At 40.6% G+C, this 17,330-nt stretch overlaps 2 protein-coding genes across 2 annotated transcripts in view; one reads left to right on the forward strand and one right to left on the reverse strand.

Moving 5' to 3' along the window:
* The window catches only part of ggt5b (gamma-glutamyltransferase 5b), a 9,641-nt gene extending 4,887 nt beyond the window's left edge, over positions 1-4,754 (forward strand). Inside the window, exons 5-12 of the mRNA XM_080528222.1 lie at positions 1,588-1,748; positions 1,985-2,131; positions 2,551-2,681; positions 2,774-2,958; positions 3,125-3,216; positions 3,353-3,465; positions 4,157-4,267; positions 4,537-4,754. Of these exons, the coding sequence (XP_080384348.1) occupies positions 1,588-1,748; positions 1,985-2,131; positions 2,551-2,681; positions 2,774-2,958; positions 3,125-3,216; positions 3,353-3,465; positions 4,157-4,267; positions 4,537-4,683 (1,087 nt within the window). The 3' untranslated portion in view covers positions 4,684-4,754. The remainder of the gene's footprint in view (positions 1-1,587; positions 1,749-1,984; positions 2,132-2,550; positions 2,682-2,773; positions 2,959-3,124; positions 3,217-3,352; positions 3,466-4,156; positions 4,268-4,536) is intronic.
* Positions 4,755-7,765: 3,011 nt separating this feature from the next.
* Positions 7,766-13,018, reverse strand: ggt1b (gamma-glutamyltransferase 1b; the record flags this gene model as incomplete). The annotated part of the gene is made up of 12 exons (XM_080527917.1): positions 7,766-7,912; positions 8,045-8,158; positions 8,702-8,814; positions 8,981-9,108; positions 9,281-9,468; positions 9,675-9,817; positions 10,924-11,073; positions 11,265-11,425; positions 11,587-11,779; positions 12,079-12,168; positions 12,329-12,459; positions 12,846-13,018. The coding sequence occupies 12 exons, from the start codon at positions 13,016-13,018 to the stop codon at positions 7,766-7,768; spliced, it is 1,731 nt and encodes a 576-aa protein (XP_080384043.1).
* Between the last annotated feature and the right edge of the window lie 4,312 nt (positions 13,019-17,330).

Consider the following 17,330-nt stretch of genomic DNA (forward strand, 5'->3'; position numbering starts at 1 on the left):
TCTCCTCTCCTCTCCTCTCCTCTCCTCTCCTCTCCTCTCCTCTCCTCTCCTCTCCTCTCCTCTCATCCCATCCTCTCTCCTTTCTGTCTCCTTCTCCTCTACAGAACTCTGAGGAGAGGCTCTAGAGCTGGAGAAAGAGCCTTTGGCATCCCATACTCAGGGAACATTAGAGATAATGTGTCTCCTTGAGTTGCTTAGGAATGGAGCTACATCTATTTGAAAATAGGCCATGAATAGTTCTCATGTTCTGTCTATAGAGACATGTTGTCTATAGAGACATGCCTATAATGTCTGTTGACAGTAGCTAATTAATTCAGTCATGGCCAAAAATATAGGCACCCCTGCACTTCTGTCAGATAATGCACCACTTCTCCCAGATTTTTTTAATTTTATTTTTGAATTACAAATGCTTTGGTATTCACATGTTTATTTGAAAAAAAGCAGAGAAAAAAAGCTAAATCTGATATAATTCCACACAGAACTCCAAGAATGCACTGGACACCCTTTGGAGAAAAAGAACTGAAATCAATCGCTTCCTCTTCTTTTGCCAACTGCTCCAGGTCTCTCACATTTAAAGGGTGCCTTCTCTCAACTGCTGTTTTGAGATTACTCCACGGGTGTTCAATGGGATTTAGATCTGGACTCATGGCCACTTCAGAACTCTCCAGTGCTTTGTCATAAACCATATCTGGGTGCTTTTTGAAGTGTGCTTTGGGTCATTGTCCCATGACCTCTGACGGAGACCCAGCTTTCTGACACTGGGCCCCACATTGTGCCCCAAACGTCTTTGGTAGTCTTCAGATGTCATGATGCAATACACACAGTTAAGGCATCCGGTGCCAGAAGCAGCAAAGCAACCCCAAAACATATGTGAACCTCCACCATGTTTGACTGTAGGGACCATGTTCTTTTCCTTGAAGGCCTCATTTTGTACAATGATGTACTTTACCAAAAAGCTCTATTTTGGTCTCATCTCTCCACAGGATTTTCTCCCAGAATGCTTGTGATCATTAGACACCAGCTCTACCTCCTGAACCACAGCCGCCCCCTCTGATCTCTGGAGATGGGCTTGTAGCCTTGAGATTGTCCATGCTTTTTCACAGTTTTGGTTCTCAAATCCTCAGACATTTGCTCTTCACACAGACACACAACACAAAAGTTGAGTCAACTTTTCTCCATTTTAACTGGTTTAAAGTAAAATTTCCATATTGTCAGCACCTGTAACTTGCCACGGGTGAGTTTAAATACAAATTAAAGCAGCATTATATGCTTGAAATACAATTATTTATTAACATTTTTGTCCAATCCATTGTGATATCAGATTTGGCTTTTTTTCTCTACATTTTGTGTTGTTCCAATGCAAAGAAAAGAAATAAACATGTGATTACCAAAGCATTTGTAATTGCAACAATTTTCTGGGAGAAGTGGTGCATTATCTGAAAGAAGTGCAGGGGTGTCAATATTTTTGTCCATGACTGTATGTACTATAATAACAAATAATGCATGGTAGTCTTCTGTGTTCAGATCTTTACTCTGTTTGTGGGTCGTGTGCTACAGTATAATGAATGTATTTTTCTGTGAACTTAGTGAGGTGTTCTGCAAAAAGAACAAGATGGTTCTGAGCCAGGGGGACACATTGAAGTTCACAAAGCTGGCAGAAACCTTGGAAACCATTGCCAAAGAAGGGGCAGATGCCTTTTACACTGGCAAAGTAGGACTTGACTTGATCAAAGACATAAAAGCTGCAGGTGGGTGAGTTGGAATGTGTATGTGGAAGAGAGAGAGAGAGAGAGAGAGAGAGAGAGAGAGAGAGAGAGAGAGAGAGAGAGAGAGAGAGAGAGAGAGAGAGAGAGAGAGAGAGAGAGAGATGAGGAGAGAGAGTGTGAGAAAGATAAGAAAAAAACATTTGAAAAAGATTTATTTTATTTTACTTCTGTCTGTGTTATAAGTGTTAACAGTGAAGCTTCCACAAACCATGTTTTAGGTGGAACCCTTACAATGGACGATCTGAAATCCTTCAAAGTGCGTGTGGAGGATGCGTGGACAGTTCCTCTTGGAGATTACCAGATGCATATCCCTCCACCACCAGCAGGGGGAGCCATGCTCGCCTTCATTCTTAACCTCATGAAAGGTCTCTTGTGTATTCCCAAAGTCTTTCAACCTGAGAACTACTGCAGTGACATTAATAATTAATTAAAACTATTAATTTTCTGTTGTAGGCTGCATGCAAAGAGTATGTTGATGATACATATGTCATAGCAGTTGACATAGTAGTTAATTCTATCTCCAAAACAGCCCTTTGTTCCTTACCAGGGATTTGATTGGCTGTTTGTTTAACTTGCTCTATGTTTTTCCCCCTCATTTCTCCCCTCTGAGAAGTTTTTTTGCTTTTTGGGGATCTATGGTTCAATCAATGTTAGTTCATATTGTTTGTATTGTATGTATTGTTTATATTGTTTAGTGTTGGTCTTGTTGTAAAGCACTTTGAGAAAATTGTCTTTGTAAAAAGCATTATACAAATACATTGATTGATTGATTGATCTTTCCCAGGGTACAACCTCACTCCAAGCTCCTTGGAGGGTGACAAGAGAGCACAGACCTATCACCTGTACATAGAGGCAGTTAAATTTGCTAATGGACAGAGGAGCAGTACCTGTGATCCCGCCTTCAGGACTGGAAAAGTGAGGATGAGAGAGAAATGTGCCTGTTCCTAACTGTATTTTACATAAATAGACTCTTCTCTATTAACTGTGAAATGTTTGTTTTTCCATAGAATGCATCTTATATGGTCAACTCAGAGTTTGCTGATCGCATCAGGGCAATGATAACCAAAGGCCGAACCCATAATGACTCCTACTACAACGTCACGCCCTCCTCAGACCGCTTTGGGACCACCCATGTTTCTGTCCTGGTGGGAGATGGGTCTGCAGTCTCGGTTACCAGCACCATCAACCACATGTGAGCCTCCAACCTCACTAAGTATCACACTCTAAAATAGATCCTTCTAAATATTAAAATGATGGAAGGCCTGAGGGCGAACAAGCAGCTAACACTGCAGCTTTTGGAGTTTGGAGTTGTGCTATCTTGTTCTCAGCTAACAGAGTTTGTCGTTCTTCCCCTGCAGTTTTGGTGCAGCGATTTACTCTCCCAAAACAGGCATCATTCTCAACAATGAGCTGGTCGATTTCTGTGGAAGAGCAGACAGAGTCACGGCAGGTAGAGTCATGTTCATAACTTAAAACAGTGACTTTTCTTTCCAACTTGGCCATTTATGGTCTGAATGGTCTCTGGGTGATATTATCCTCTCCAATGGAGTTTCTGTGCACATTATTATCTGATTAATTTGCATCAGGTGAACAGCCTCCCTCTTCAATGGCTCCTGCTATACTGAAATCAAGGTCTGGAGAAAAGACCCTTGTGATTGGTGGATCTGGGGGTAGCATGATCACCTCTGCAATGGCCTTGGTGAGTGTATTGACTCAGGTGTTTCAACGTATTTCAACCAGTATCCACAAGTGTAAACGTAGACTCTGGGATAGGATGATAATGGGAAATGAGCGGGGCGATGCTACCAGAGATCATTTCAAAACGGAGATGATTAAGAAGTGAGAGGATGGGGTGCTTAGGTGGCGTAGCGGGTTAAGCGTCGACCATGTAACCGCAGGGTCCCCGGTTCGAATCCGGCCGGGGACATGTCCTGCATGTCATCCCTCCTCTCTCTCTCACCCATCCTTCCTGTCTAATTCTCCACTGTATCTATCAATAAAAATGAAAAATATGAGTGGGACTGCCCCACTCAGAAAAAATTACTTAAAAAAGAAGTGAGAGGATACGCGACTCCGGCACGCATATTGCATCAGTGCGCAGGCAGTAGTGCACATGACGTCTAGCGAGTGACTACCATTGTTCACATCCTTACTTACTCCAAATATCTTTACTTCCTGTCATGGTGTCCTAGCCCAGAGTCTACCTTTAAGATCAACCTCTCAAACCATCACCAAAAAACTAACATGGATACTTGTAACACTATCTACAACCCTAATAATGTTCCTGTCATACCATGTTAATGTCGCTACATCACAATCGTGTTGCAGTATAACGTCCACTTGGACAACTATTTCCAGAACACTGAAGTCCACCTCTCTGTCTTTTTCAGTCCATCATGAACCACCTCTGGTTGGGGAAGAGTTTGAAAGACGCCATTGCTGCCCCTGTGGTGTTTGTTGATGCAAATAACAACCTGAAGTTTGAGCCTGATTTTGATAAGGTGACCATAACATGTTTGTCCTCACAGTCAACCAATGAGAAATGACAACCAAAGGTCACTGTAATTGGTTGTCAAGTGACAAGAAGTGATGTCTATATTTGAGCTAATATTTACTTGATTGTAATAGCTGCCTTTTGCAGTAGCAATTATTTTACAATCCTACAGTCTCTGAACAAGTGTGTTTTTTGTTCTTGCAATCAAATGGGGAAGTTTTGAAGTGTGATGGGCATGAGAAGTGTTTCTATTTTTAACTGTCTCTGTGCTCTCAGGTTGTGATAGGGGCCCTGAGAGGTCTTGGACACAGAGTGGAGGACTGGAGATACTTCTTTAATGTGGTCAACGCCGTAGCCAAGGAGGAGGGATGCATCACCGCCGTGTCAGACGCCAGGAAGAAGGGCATGGCAGCTGGGTACTGACCAACAGGATATCAGGTCATTAAGTCACCAGGCGTGCATTGTCTGGTGCCCTTACTGAAGTCAACAGCCAAACATGGGCCAAGCCTGAGGACATTGGAGGTCCAATGGGACCCTCATTTTAGAGAGATGTATTTTTTCTTTTTATAGTTTTTTTTTTAATAGTTTTCTTTTTTTCACATTTCAAATTCAAGAACCTTAAACAGAATAAAATGTGCCTCGAAAGAGAGATGTTCAGCCTTTTGGGGCCTCAGACTTGCTATAGACACTCTACTGATGGAGTCTTTCCTCAAAGACATGTCTGTTCTTCATGAATCATGTAACATACAGCCCAAGAGAGTTCCTGAAGAGAGATCTGCATGGGAACAGAAGGTCAGAACAGCTTGTTAACTGCGGTAACATGGGACCCCTACTGTGACCACAAGGATTTCATCTTACAGTCCACTAGGGTGGTCAGATGAAGCTACAAGACATTCAATGCAGACTGTTTCTGCAAGTTCATTAATTATGACCTTGGCACAGTTGGAGCAGTAGGTGTTCTTTTACTGTAACTGAGATAAAGCAGGCTTTTTGAAACTGTATAGGTTTAAAGTACAGTATAGGAATAAATGTTTTTACATGGAGACTGAGTTCTATCTTACTACATCTACAGTCACTGTACATGGGTGAGAATAATGTGAAAAGTATGTCAAGTCATGTAGACATCATTTGTATTTGTTTTTGTGTTGTATTTTTTTGCTGTTGCTTCGTTCTTTTGAGTCACTCTTTTATAGAAAATGTGAATATTCTTTAGGCAATTAAAAATGTAATACGAATGACTGAGGCAATCATCTGTGACTCTCAGAAATTCTAATGTGCTCAACATTACAAAGCTCTCTGGAGTGACATCACAACTTCCATCACTGTCACTGTACCATTGTTCTACATTGTTGTTGTCAATATAGTGAGTATGAAAGTGTCTTCTTCATCATCATCATCATCATCATCGTCATCATCTTCTTCTTCTAACCCTCTTACTATTAAAGCCACGGAAACTGCTTGATCTTCAATCTATGTTAATTTCCCTATTTTTACCCTCATGAAAGAGATGAGTCTTAATTAGGACAACCTTTTCTGCTTTCCCTAAAATAAGAGAGGGAGAAGTCTTTTGGATGGAGACAAAGGAAATTGTAATGAAATGAGTTCCAATAGTTAGGGCTTATGAATGATTAATGATATCTGAAGTGGATTCCGAAGTCTCTTTCTCCAAGGCACTAGATGATGTAAATTATGAAAACATACAAATGCTGCAGTACAGAACCCAGTGTTTTAGGCACCATGTTTTTGGTGTTTATGTGGGAACGATTTCATTCAAAGCTCATAGTCTTCAGTTTATGGCAAAAATATTAATCAGTTATAGAGTTACTGTGTTCTTTGTACTGTACCTAAGATGTTTTGTCTTACTTGAAGGCTTTTGTACAGGGTAGAATACCTTCACAGATTACAATCAGTGGATGATAGGAAATGCAGGAGTCAGACACATGACAGAACAGGCATTGTTACCAACTGCAGGGGATGATACAGACAGGGACTGGGGCAGACAGGGAGGTTGACGTTCTGAAACTAGCAAACACCTTTGTCTTCAAAACAATGATGGGACGGACACCCGTCATTGTACTGTAGAAATCAAACACAAAATATGACATTATACCTCGCTCTATGTTGAAGTATCTGTAACATGCTAAAAAACATTCAAAAGCAAGTGCAGACAATCAAGTCAGACAATCTTGCAAGAGCTTGACTAAAGCCTTAGTTAATCAACTCTCCTGCTGCTGTTCTTTGCCCTGGGCAATTCAAAATGGTTAAATGGTTCTTATAAAGCTTTTGTCACCATATTCTGAGCTCTACCTCACAGCAGAGTGAGGTTCTCAGGGATTGCTTTCTCAATATTAAGCCCTTAGTGGTTCTTAATGTTGTATCCCTGTGAGAGATATAGTACAATATGCTACCCATTGTACTGTATTCTGCCTGTCAGAAGTTACTGAACAGTATTGTTATGGTTATGACTTGGATGTTCCTAAACTCTGTTAGTTGGAGATTATTGTTAGAGTGATAAACTGTAGCAGGGCAGGACAGGCTGCTATTGTTATGATACTGTATGGCCCTAAAATGGGTTATTCCCTCCTCTCTCTCTCTCTCTCTCTCTCTCGTGGCCACACACGTGTCACCACTGGACTATGTCTAAAACCAAAAAGACAAAGACAAGTCATGAGTTACATATTACCATTACTTTGTTTGCCGTATGCAGCACATGTTATATGTACTGTAACTTTGAGGGTCACTGGGTTTGAAATTATCCTAGATTGAATTTTGCTTCACATACTATTGTTATATTTAATGTACAAATAACATGCATCAATTTAGTACATACAGTTAGTACACAGTGTGGTACATAAATGTTTATTTTCATGGACATTTGCTTTACCTAATAATAGATTATCATCAATAAAAAGGTAGAGAGTGTATTTTACAAATATAATTTAACAAATGGCAAACAAACATTGCAATTCTAGCTTGGTAGTCTTTGTTGTCTCATTCCAGACAAGTTTGTTCAAAGTGAGTTGTGATGACAGGAATCTAATCTCACTTGATGCCTTTCACTTTCTAAACCAAATGTCTCATGTGTGTGAGAGATGTGTGTGCACTGATATTGCAATGATGGCACAGAACAGAAGCATAATCAAAGTAAAGCTCTGGAGGATTGTGGCGAATAAATGTATTCTAGTATTCTAGTATTGTAGTACTAACTCAGCAACTGCATCTCAGACTGAGGCCCTTGGTCATCAAAGACAGTATGAGAGAATAGAGGAGAGAATGGAGGTTAGTCTTCCCTCTTCGCCGCTTCACTGTGAGGGGAATACATTGGGTGTCATCATCATACAGAGACGAGTTGAATCATTGGTCATTGTAGAGATGAGGTCAGAAAGGGATGTTTGTGTGTAAAAGTCTGCTGGTTTGTGTGTAAAAGTCTGTATTTATGTCATCTGAATCCATTGTGAGTGGTGGCTATCTGCTAGCCTGTGTGTAGGAGCAGGGGTGTGTGATCTTAGTACCCAGCAGCATAGCTAAACTTCCTTGTGTCAGATTGAGCATGGATTTTATCCCCGTAGCGTACAATGGCCTGGACCACAGCACTTGTAGATTGGAGCACCTCTGTCACATGGTTCTTCTGAGCCAAGCCCTCCACCACCATCTGTAAGCAAGAGCGTACCTTACATCTGCTAGCCAGTACTGGATGCATGACCTACAGACACCAACCATGTATTATGTTGATTTACTGTGACACTGATTCAACTGTGTAATGTGTACAGTCTGAATAACCCACCTGGTCAAAGTCAGGCTCCACCAGTGTGGTGTTGGGGCTCAGCTGGTTGTGGATTCTGGGGTCCTTCACTGCTTTCTCCAGATCATAGTTGAAGAATAGTGCATTGAGAATCACCTGCAGAAGCAACCAACAATTCAGTAATAAACATGAAATACAAGTTCCAGAAGAAACGTTGTGGGCTTGCAAAGTCTTATTTTGGTAGTGAAACAAGTTTAGAGATGTTTCGATAGATATTAGTTGAAAGAAAGTTAGATAGTCTTATTATGGTAGCAGATAAAGTTAGAGATGGTTTGTAATGTTTAAAAAGATGAATAGTTATCAAAACCAAAAGTCATAGCAACGCGAGTTATACCTCTCTGCAGGTTTTTAATGGCATAAAGGTTTTAGGAGGAGTAGCAGGTAGAAGAATTTGAATAATAATGATAAAATGTATGTCGAAGAACAATAGCTGGACTTGCTCAAGCAAACCCACCTAATAATAATAAGTATGTCGAAGAACAATAGCTGGACTTGCTTAAGCAAGCCCACGTAATAATATATCAAAGCCCACCTAATTACAACACTCAAAGTGCTGTGTACAATATTTTCACAAAACAGTGAAATGCGTACAGTATAACCTTGTAATAGCTGCATATCACCTGTGATCACCTGGCATACCTGAGCAGTTGCTGTGGTGATCTTTGTTCCTCCGGAGCCCCCCACCACCATCTTGACCTTGCCATCCTTGTCGAAGAGGATGGATGGAACCATGGAGGACAAGGGCCTCTTACCTGGAAGCAAGTAGTGATTTAAGACCAAATCCACCTTAAAGATCCATTGTTAATCATGATGACCCTGTATGTTTTTGTTGGTCAAATATGTATGTATATGTTTTGCTTGTTTGTGCTGTCCCCTGTGAATCTAAGTTTGGTATGTGTAGTAAGAGGCAGACTTCACCTGGTCTGATGAAGTTGTTAGGTGAGGGCGGCACTCCAAACCCATTGGTGATGAGGGGGGAACTGAAGTCATCCATCTCGTTGTTGAGGAGGATGCCCGTAGAGTTGGACATGAATTTGGAGCCAAAACTGACCAAAAAAACAGAATGATAATTAATAAAGGCAGGTCTGTAATAAGGACAAGCCCTCAGTCATTGTCCTAAACAAATATGACACTTATATGAGACTTACAAATATGAGATTAGACACAGATAAGCCACATTATGTGACTTAATGTGAATATATGAGACTTATTTCCTACAAGTGGTTGATGGTGCTGGTGGCTGCCACTGCACTCCCATCTTCTGCCATTACAGACAGATGTGATGTCCCATGGTCATCAGGGACATAGTACTCTGGCTCATAGTAGCTCTCTGGGTGGGTGGTGTCATCTGTAATCTTTTGACGGAGGCTGTCTGCAAAGTATTCTGAGGTCATGTTGTAGATGAGCTGAGGGGAGGAGAGTGGAAAATGAGGAACTGTCATTCTTATGTTTCATTTCGTACTGTAGAAATAACACCGCAGAATAGCCCGCAGTCTTGCAAAACAATTTTCATTGCTACAATCTTGGAGCAACGACCTAAATACATACAGCAGGGATGCTTGAATCCTAGAACTATTCAACATACTCTGAGGAGAGAAGACTGTGGACTTACATCAGTAATGTTTGTAGGTAGAAAGGCTGGATCTCCTAGCCTGCTTCTCTTTGCGTAGGCAAAACGAAAAGCCTCCACCATGCGATGGTACGTGAGGACCTTCGGCTCATAGCTCGCGACACTGTCTGCGTTGAAATTGTACCCTGGGGAAAATATTGGAACCCAATGAATATACATAGCCACCTTACTGTCATCAGGGCAAAGATGCACTTCAAACAGTGTTATTTTGGACGAATCAAATGGCTCAACACCTTTCCTTGTTTCTTGGACTCTTCCATGTTTTTAGTTAAAAAGTTCTGTTCATTTGGAGTCCCAGACTGTGAGTATTTGAGCTATTTAAGATGACAGTTTCAGCTGACAGGCAGTAGCAGCAGGATGGTGAATGGGGAGGATGAAGGGCTTGAGCGCGCACCGACATGGGAGTGTGTGTGCGTGTGTGTGATCCCCTCCACCACTCATCTGTGTCCAATTAGAGATAAATTGGTGAGATTAGTGTTTGTGGGAGAGGCAGGGGGCCGCAGTGAGTGGGTGGACAGCCAGAAGAAGTGAAGGTTCAGGGAGTTTAATTACTCTGGAAAAAAAGGTTCTCATTGAAATCCCCTAAGACAGACACTGAAGACTAGCGGAGAGAAAATGTCTGGAGGAGGATATGGACAAAATGCCCATTATCCAATATACCCCAGGCATAATATGCATCTGTAATAGAGTTGTAGGAGAGAGGGACCTATTTCTACATTCAATAAGTGGTCAGTACCCCCATATGATGTGGTGAATATGCATGGTCAGGAGAGATACAGTACAGTATATGGTGCATGCAGTAATGTGATGTGATAGAGCTTAGCAGCTATACTGTTGGACAGGGTCATTATCATGCATGGAATGAAATAAGGAATGGTATCAAACACACATGCTTGATACCATTCTTACAATGAGCCTGTATTCCAATTTCTCCCTCCACCAGCCTTCATTGAAATGAACATATCTTACAGCATGAACAGTGTTAACAGAACAATTATCTTTGGTTCTTAATTATTTCCAACAACAGCAACTGCAATTCTTAAACCCAGCAAGAATGACAGACTGACCAAAGGTGGCTCAATTGTTTTACAAATCCCTTGATACAGTGGCAGTATCAATCTAGCTGGGACCCTGTGACTCCAGTTCTCGCCAAACAAACACCCACCTTACCTCGCTGAGCTAAAACCTTAGCCAATACCAAGGAGTAATGAAAGTGTTCAGTCAGGCTTACCATCCAGGATGTTGAGTATGAGTGCCAGGACGGGGCCACTGGCAGGGGCGTTTGGCACATACATGGTGTACTCCCCCACGTTCACTCTGATAGGATTCTCATCCCAGACAGCCTCGTAGCCTTTCAGGTCTTCCAGTGTGATGATACCACCTGAAACACACACCAGTGAACTTGAATAGATGTGCAATGGATGAACCAATGGATGAACCAAAACAAGAAGTGTTTTTCAGTGTAAATGTTGAGAATGTGACATTTTCTCATATAAATAAAAAGTGAAAACAAAGCCTATTTTATTTAGATAAAAATAGTTCATTGATGAAAGGTAAGAATTAGAGCCTAACCTGCTGCCTGAATATCACTCACAAGGCCCTGGGCTATTTGTCCTTCGTAAAAAGCATTTGGCCCCTCTTCTGCTATTGTTTGATAGGTGTCAGCGAGTTTGATGTTTTTGATTGTGTCATTTTCCATCAGGACATCACCGCCTGGGTCACAAAACACCTCACTGAGAGAGACGAAACACAGGGGGGAAAAAGCTCAAAAAGCTCTGTTGCAGTATAAAGGAATAAAGGATTGTAACAGAAAAAGCTATTTCCTTTATGGAAACATGATGATGAGATTAGATGAAGCCACCTCATCTTCCGTATTTTTCATCAGCATTCTCACCATAAAGTCGCGTCGCATCTGATGGTAAATCTGTTACTGTATATAGCAGCGGCCAGTGCCTTGCCCAAAGGAAAGCCCGTCCGTGCCAACTGGATGCTTGGCTGGAACAGCTCTTTCCATTGCAGTTTGCCATAGCGTTCGTGTGCCATCGCGTATCCCCGGATCTCCCCTGGTATGGCAATGGACAACCCTCCTGCCAAACAAGAGAGAGAGAGAGAGAGAGAGAGAGAGAGAGAGAGAGAGAGAGAGAGAGAGAGAGAGAGAGAGAGAGAAAAAGAAAGAATGTTTAATACACTATACATTGTGACAAGGATGAGGAACTTTATTGGTTTGAATTGATTCATTGTTGATCTGAACCCTTTCATTCAATTACAGCTTTGGAGCCTTTCTAGTGGCCTTCTCTTTGTTTCAGTAACCCTATCGCAAGGCCATCTCTCATACTGCAGTACTGTCATTCATGTCCTTGTGTTATGTAACAGGTTAAAGCATTACCTCTCCGGGATAAATCGGTGTTATTCCCAAACATGTCTTGTGTTGCATTGGCGGGAGCTGTCTCCCTCGCATTAATGGTCATCACCTTTCCTGTGGACCAAGTCACAATGTTTTTTTTTTTTTGTTTTTTTTTTTGGGGGGGGTGGGGCGGCGGAGGTGGTGCTATAGTCATGGCTTCAGTTATGTTATGTTATTAGGATGTTATGATGTTATTAGGATGCTTTGATGGGAGAGAGGGGGAGGACTGTACCTGTGTTGGCATCGTAGATAGTTAAGAAGAGCCCTCCTCCGATACCCATGCTGTGAGCATTCATCAGACCAACACACAGCAAGGATGCTATAGACGCATCCACTGCAGAGCCCCCTTTTTGCAGTGTGTCTCTGAGATTTACATTACACACACAGACACCCCCCCCCCCCCACACACACACACACACACACACACACACACAATCATCCATAGTCAGTGTCCATGATTCACATACAAAAGCATCTATTCATAAGCAAACAGCAGACAGTTTACACAGAGGATTTGAGATTATGGATGGATATAAATAGACACATAAATTGACAAATTACATAAAGATTTAAGCATAATATCTGCTGTTTGGAGGCTTGTTTGGAACAGCATGCTTTGAAATATACATCGTCAACATCAACCACAACATTTGAATCTGTCTTTCTGTGTGTGGAGATACATGCATCTACACTATACTCCTGGGGTTAGGGTTAGGGTATGTGTGTGTGTGTGTGTGCATGAGTTTCACCTTCCAATCTCTGAGCATGGGCCAGCATCCGCTGCCACAGCAGCCTTGGAGTAGACATAGCCCGACGTGGTCGTCTGCTTTCTGCTTCCCACCCCAAAGTACACCCCAAGAAAGGTGCTCACCGCTGCCACTAGCAGTACCACCAGACCCACCACGACAGACTTATGGACCATCTCTCTGACAGGGGAACAAAACAACATAAAACTCTAGAAGGAGTAACACAAACATATGAGCCAAGAAGCAAAGTGACAGAAACAAAAGACAACAGGAGTAAAACTAAAATAAACAATCAGGTCTTTGTAATCATTTAAATGTGTCTGTTGTCTAGCCAATGTCAAGCTTCAAGTAGAGAAACTGGTTTCATTGTTGAGGTTAATTTTGTTGGTTATGAATCAAAGAATCAATTCTGAGTTTAAGACGATTTAATTAAAGTACAAAATACAAGATATGAGAGCTGGATTCTGGTCTGCTGGTCGGCTGGGGTGAATAAGAGAGAGCTCTGCTCTTGTGTGAAGGTCTTTATGTCTCTTCGTATGCAAATATTTACCCCAGTGATCCTATCACAGTCACTACAGATGCTTGGGGTGTGAAAAGGGGGGAGAGGCCAGGCCAGGAGCTTTGGCAAAAGGGTCATAAATACCTTGCCCTAACCCCACAGTCAGGACAAATATACTACATTGTCTACTCGGCTGAGGTCGTCAATGTGTTGGTTCTGCCCTTGTGAACTCAGTCAGGTGAAGGAACACTCTTATCAATAAACAAAATGTCTTAGTAGGCAATATTATTCCATCACACTGTCTTCACTATATACAGTATGTCCAATAAAATGAAAAATATGAGTGCGACTGGCCCACTCAGAAAACTTTAAACTTGAAAAAAAATCTAATCAAATGAGTATATTTATATATATATATATATGAGTTTATTTAGAATGCACATCGAATACAGACATAGATTATGCAATGAAATGCTTGGGGCAAGCTAGCTCCTCAACCATGTTGGTTTGGGACAAGATCTGATACTCTGGAAAGCCTATCTCCATAAAAACAACGATGTGAGGTAATATATATTTTTTTTTAAAGAACTGCTTTATAATCAGATTAAAACCATTGAGATGAACGGCTGAACAGAGTGATACACCGAGTTTGAGAACGCTGCCGCACCGAGGTAAAGTAGGACTTATTTCTGTACAAAAAAATAAGCTTTACTCTCAAAATCATAAGCCTTTTTTCTCTATGTGTTTTAAAAGAAATAAAATGTATCACCTATCCAAATGCCTAGGTAGGCCCACTTATAATGCGTTCAATTTGCTCCTTGGCTCGTTTCAGGGTTCAAATATAGATCATTGTAATCAATATTACAGCTTAAGATCAATAGGCGATTTTTAATAGAATTAAAATCTTGCTGAAGATCAAGAATAGCCTGCTGTACTGAAGAGGCACAGGAGTAGACAGCAGTATCATCAGTAAATATACAGTTGTTTAAACCAACATTATTCATGTTAATGGTAAACAGCAGTGGACCTAAAACTTTACTTCTCTGAACCTTGCACTTAAATGTACAGTATTCCTGTGTGTTCGTTACACAACTGGAAACAAACCCTCTTAGAAACATCCCTTGTTGACAGCTTACATGTCCAACTACATTGAGCATTATAGCAGACTTTGACTTGTTGTAATGTGATGTGATGTAGTTGTTGTAGCTGGGCAAAGTGTTATCTTAACTTAGCTTTGTGATATAAAATACACAAAATTGCCTTTTATTGTCCTGAATGATTACACACCCAACACTGGTGTACAATGGAGAGTTGAGCATTGAGAAGAAGGAACATACAGGTTAACTCCTCTCCCTGTGAGTCATAATGTCTTGCCAAGAGATCCAAGAGATCAATAAAAAACAAACAAACAAAATATGACACAAAGGGATCTCATACTGAGAAGATTATTTTTTTTGTTTTGTTTTGTTTGTGTATTGTTTTATTATTATTATTATCATTTAAAAGCTACATTTAACACAGCTACAATACATTCATTTGTAAACCTATGCACTGTAAAAACAGCAGAGAAGACGTGAAACAGAGGACTTACCAAAAGAAAGATCTGCCAGTCTGAAAAGATGACCTGGTGGACAATGCCACCAGAACTATAACCCTCACAGCCCTCACTATGCAGTATATAAACAAGAGGTTAGATAACAAATAAAATAAAATAAAAGTTTCTAGTTTGTTCTGTGCCTCAGGATAATACCCCATTTTGTTCAGCATTATGACAAGGAAATCAGTCAAGCTAATCATTGCCTGGACACTTGGATGGAAAGGTCATGTTCTGGCATTTACTGCAGGTTTTATCAGTCAGTGTGTGAAGAAACCTGGATCACAGCACTTTTTAAATTAAAATAAAAACGTATGTAGATGCTTATCTATTCATGATTATTTATTATCTATTTTCTATTTTCAAAACCAGAATATGATAAGCAATATGTGATAACTTCAGTAGCATGTAACAACATGTACAGTTCTGAGCATTATGTGCCTGTGCTGAATATCCATAACAGAGTGTTCGTATTGTTCAGCAGTTTTAGAACAACCACTGTTAAAACCCTTACTGATACTCTCATCACCACTGATTCAGCATCCCAAAGTGTTGCATTCATCAGTAATTCCTGTACTAGGTTGAGGCGAGTTAATATTGAATTTAGAGTTATTACCTGGCATATTGTATTTACAGACACCACACTACAGCCAACTCAGGGGCAGGCAAGAACACAGTCACCCACGCACCAATTTGCCAATCTATAGTATCTGGACCATTATTACTGACCATGTTAACCATCACACTATTGCACAAGCACTCACTGTAGTGTTATATGTTGCACAAATATATTGTGAGCTTAGAATTATAAGGTTCTATCTCTGTTTAGGGTAGTTCAGATATAGAGATATTGAGCGTCAAAGCTTTTACATTCCATTATGTTTTGTGAGATGGAACCATTGTATTTTATTAATTACTAACTAAAACATTGAAACATTTGAAAAATAACACCACACAGGCATTAATAAACACCTAATCGTTCAGGTTATGTAAAAAACTCAATTTTGACCAAAAATGGAGATAGAACCTTATAATTCTAACGTCACAATATGTTTTACATAGTTAAAGATTGCCAACTACTGTACAGTGTTCAATGTAACTTAGCAACATTTTTACAAAGGCTTTCATACTTGGCATTACGACAAGGTTCTTATTACACAACAGTACAATGATGAAGCAGAATAATTGCACTTTAACATGCAATCAGTTTGATTGTAATATTTGTACAATCTTTATCAATCATGGACACTTGTATATAGTTAATGCTACTTTTCTAATCAAAGCCCATTTGGTGAGTTTATTGACAGAATAATCTTTATTTACTTGAATGTGTCTCAGAAAACAGAGAGACCTGTGTATTGTCACAAAGCCCTGTTGCCTGCATCAATCCTTACCTCCTTGCAGAACTGTGTCTATATAAGAGCACACTGTAATGCAGCAATCCCTCTGTTAAGCCTGTGCTGCCTGCAGCCAACAAAATTAAACCAGCAACACAAAAGACTGGAATATCTCAGCCAGATAATACCTCCCTTCACTCCGATGTCTTTAACTGCAGATTCCTCCGCCTGTCAAAGCAACCACGCTCAATGCAAGTAACATCACTGGACACCTAATTCGGTCTAGTGCAACACAGGTGCAGTTCAGTTGATGAAAACACACAATCCAACCAAACAGACTGAATTCCCAATCCCCAGTCCTCATCTCTTACAGTAATAAGGCATATGATTGTTTCATAATCCCTCAACAATTGAGCTGTCCATGAATTTAATCTAAAAAGATATGATCCCTCTCTTACCGTGCTATTCCTAAGGCCTTGAATGACGTGTTGACTGTTGGAAGGTTGTTGGTCACAGTCCTTTGATCAGGTTGTGTAGCACACTCTCAATGTGTAACTATAACAATTAAACTTTAACCTTCACCACCATAAAGCACCCCTCTGGTCGCCATTTGATGGCAGCTACTAGATTGTAAACATAAGTGCAATATTGAAATACAACTGTGAACATTTCAAACCTGCAAACTGCGACACTTTAAATGAATGTGAAACAATACTATGTGCAATATGACAACCCTTGTGTACATAAGGTTCAGATATAGGACATGTTAGGATATGTATAGCATAGCATAGAGTACAGCACAGTGTTTTATTGTATAGTATAGTAGTATAGTATAGTGGATAGTGTACATAGCCTTTATTTATGTAAACCAGCTCTTTTCCCTTCTTGTTTTTTAGTCTTTTTTCCAAGCACCAGGGGAGCCCCCCCCCCCCCCTCCTAAAATCCGTTGTATGGTACCTGTACTGTATTAATTACAATAAAGACCATTCAATCATTCATTCATTCATTCATTCATAAAGCACTTCTCTGGTCTCCATAAAGCACTTCTCTGGTCTCCA

This window comes from Nansenia antarctica (genome assembly GCF_963989245.1).
Source record: "Nansenia antarctica genome assembly, chromosome: 4".
NCBI lineage: Eukaryota > Metazoa > Chordata > Actinopteri > Argentiniformes > Microstomatidae > Nansenia > Nansenia antarctica.